At 25.2% G+C, this 2986-nt stretch overlaps 1 protein-coding gene across 1 annotated transcript; it reads right to left on the bottom strand.

The window, feature by feature from the left end:
• Window positions 1-1812: 1812 nt before the first annotated feature.
• LOC119672240 lies at window positions 1813-2689 on the bottom strand. Its single transcript, XM_038083244.1, has 3 exons — window positions 2524-2689; window positions 2165-2465; window positions 1813-2082 (listed from the first exon to the last, which is right to left on the bottom strand). The coding sequence occupies exons 1-3, from the start codon at window positions 2568-2570 to the stop codon at window positions 1984-1986; spliced, it is 447 nt and encodes a 148-aa protein (XP_037939172.1). The 5' UTR covers window positions 2571-2689; the 3' UTR covers window positions 1813-1983.
• Window positions 2690-2986: the final 297 nt, after the last annotated feature.

The following is a 2986-nucleotide window of genomic DNA, read 5'->3' as shown; positions in this document are numbered from 1 at the left end:
ATACACACTTTTATTTGTGATCATTGAAGTAACGGAGACTTTTTGCATTGATATAAAAGCTAAGAAGAAAGTAAAACAACCTGGGGAGTAAAAGGAAAACTGACCCTACACCAACGAGGTATGTACAAAACTACATACACACGTTTGAGCACAAACTTAAAAAAAGAATATATTAAGTAAAATATGTAAAATATGTAATATGTAAACAAAAAATTAGACAGTTGATTGAACCTCCCTCTCTTACTTGTGTACATATAAACACAGAGAGAAAAGAAAATAAAAAAAAATTATTTTTAAAAAAACTTTTATTAGGGACTATTAAGGTAATGGAAACTTTTTGTATTGATATTGAAACTAAAAAGAGAGTAAAACAATGTGGGGAGTGAAAGGAAAATTGGTCCTCTATCGACGATACATGTACAAAGCTACATACATAAGTTAAAGTAAAATCTTAGAAAAAAATATATATGTAACAGCAAAGCTCTCTCTCTCTCCCTAACTTACTTGCGCTTTGATGACTAAATGATAGCCTTTTAATATTTAGTGTAAATATAATTATATTCGTGGCCGATACTTCTTTCTTTTCTAGTCAGTTATTTAACATCGAGTGATCTTTAAAAAAAAAGCTAAGCAAATAATGATAGTTGTTCCGAGTCAAGTGTTGTTGTTGTTTTCGTTTTGGTTATTTCTTGCCAAATTAAGTGCTAATAATTTTTTATCGTGGAAACGCTTTTGTTTTATTGTTAAAAAAATGTGTTAGTGTTATTTTTTGCCTTTTAATTTTTTTTTTTCACTACGAGTGCTTCTTTTTTATATCTTGTGTTTCTTTTTCATATTATTCCTAATAATATATCAATTTAAAAAAATTTTTATTGTGAAAATTATTTATCTGCTGAAGTGAAAATATTAATTTTTTATAGGTAAAGACTTTTAACACTTTGTTTTAATAATATAATTTTTATCATATTCATACATGTTTTTATTTCAACTATAAATTGACATCAAATTATTAAATTTTTTGTGTTATTTTATAGCATTCTTTTAATTTACCTATTATTACAACATTATGACCAAAGCTTTCTAACATAAAAGGTAAGTACCGTTTTTGATTTTTTATTCAATTTCTTCTTTAATACCTATAATACCTACATAAAAAATATTTTCTATTTCCCAAAATATAATAAAATTTTAAAACTAGAACTATATGAATATTAACGGTAAATGATTAAATTAACTGCCGTGCTTTGTAAACAGAACGTTCTACAAGATATTCAAAATAAAGAACATGGAAAATTCTATATTTTTGAACATCCACGAAAGCCAACAAGCATAACCTAACAAAAAAAATGAATTTATATAGTATTTGATAATAATATAAAAAAATAAATAATTGAAACTCTTATTTTGACAACTTTTTATCAAATACTAAATTTATCTCATAGATTACTTTACATAAATGAAAACGATCGTCTATAATTTAAAATATTAGATTTTAATAATAAATAAGATGTGATATAATGTAAAAAACGAATTTATAATTTGCAATTAATATACATATATATTTATAAGAAAGCATGATTTTTTTAATTTTAAAAGTTGTAAATAAAAGTTGTAATATATGAAAAAATGTCATTTTGTAGTATATATAGTATTATATAAGTGAAACTGTAATTGACAATAAATTTTGTGTAAACACTGAGAGTCCTTATACTATATACTTGTATACTTATATCTATACTGATCTTTTACTAATGAATTATTTTTATATAAAATTTTTTTTTTGTATTATAATATATCATATTTATTGTAAATTTAATTTCAAATATATGCTGATCGAAAACATTTTATATCAGTATGTAAAAAATATGTAAGCATCATGCTATCTGAGGGTTATATAGTTCAAAAATACAAACAAAAAATACGGATGAGCTTCACATTCAAACAGGTATCAAGTTGAATGTGATATGCAAATTGTTGTACGATTTAAGTTGGAACGTGTGAGTCTTCTCCAGTTTGTAAACGTTCAGACTTAGCTTTCTCCTTCTCAAGTTTTTCCCGAAGTTTATTATAGCAATAATTGTTCTACAAAGCAATTAAACGAAGTAAAATGATAACCAATATATAAGAAATTTAATACTACTAAGCAACTTGCAACTAAACTTACTTCACGTATGAAAAAGGATTCCTCATTGGAATTTTTGTATTTACTTTTGCAACAAGACTCACGTATTACTTTAGAGGAGATAGTTTTTGCAGCAGACTCTGCTTTACTTTTTGCAATGGCTTCACATTGTTTGGTTATAAGAGTTATACCATTATTACGGATCTTTTTCAATAGCTCAATATCCTGATGGTTAAAAAAACGTTCTTCTACAATGCGACCCTGGTACTTATCAAGACCACCACAAGGACTAATGATTGGAGAACCCTTTTTATCATCTGACTTATTCCGGACTATGTTATTGCTAAAGAAAATATATGATGTAAGTATAGATTGTTCTACAGGTAATTAAGTATTATTACCTATTAAAAATGGCCCTTGCAGCAAGTCTCGTAAAATTCCTGAACATGTTAAAGCCTTTAACCTTTATCGTACAACCATATATATATTTTCACTAAAATTTTGATGAAATTTAAAAACTGCTTAAAGAAGAAGTATTTGCCGGAGGGTTTTAAAAATGTAATTTATTTTCATGAAGTAAAATAAATAAATTTGTTTTAAACGTTAGTTAAATTTAAAAAAAAATTCTATATGGTTTCTTTGATTTAAAAAAATATATCATTTTATGTGAAAATGCTACATATCATCTAATTTTGATAAATATCATCTACGATAATTTATTATCTAATTTTGATAGTTAATTTATTGGCCCACTAAATGAAAATAACTGTGAATGCGTTTATACCAGGAAAGCAAAGATTTAATAATCTCATGTTTTTAGGGTTATGTTGCCTTTGTTATTCTGTATTTTCGGGTAATATTTAA

The sequence above is a fragment of the Teleopsis dalmanni genome, chromosome 1 (genome assembly GCF_002237135.1).
Source record: "Teleopsis dalmanni isolate 2A chromosome 1, ASM223713v2, whole genome shotgun sequence".
Taxonomy (NCBI): Eukaryota; Metazoa; Arthropoda; class Insecta; order Diptera; family Diopsidae; genus Teleopsis; species Teleopsis dalmanni.
This window is presented reverse-complemented; position numbering and strand designations above follow the sequence as displayed.

Coding starts and splice junctions, on each gene's coding strand:
- LOC119672240 (XM_038083244.1), bottom strand. CDS start 2,570: ATGTTCAGGAATTTTACGAGACTTGCTGCAAGGGCCATTTTTAATAG. Junction 2,466..2,523: donor GCAAGGGCCATTTTTAATAG/GTAATAATACTT, acceptor TATTTTCTTTAG/CAATAACATAGTCCGGAATA. Junction 2,083..2,164: donor AATCCTTTTTCATACGTGAA/GTAAGTTTAGTT, acceptor ATTGCTTTGTAG/AACAATTATTGCTATAATAA.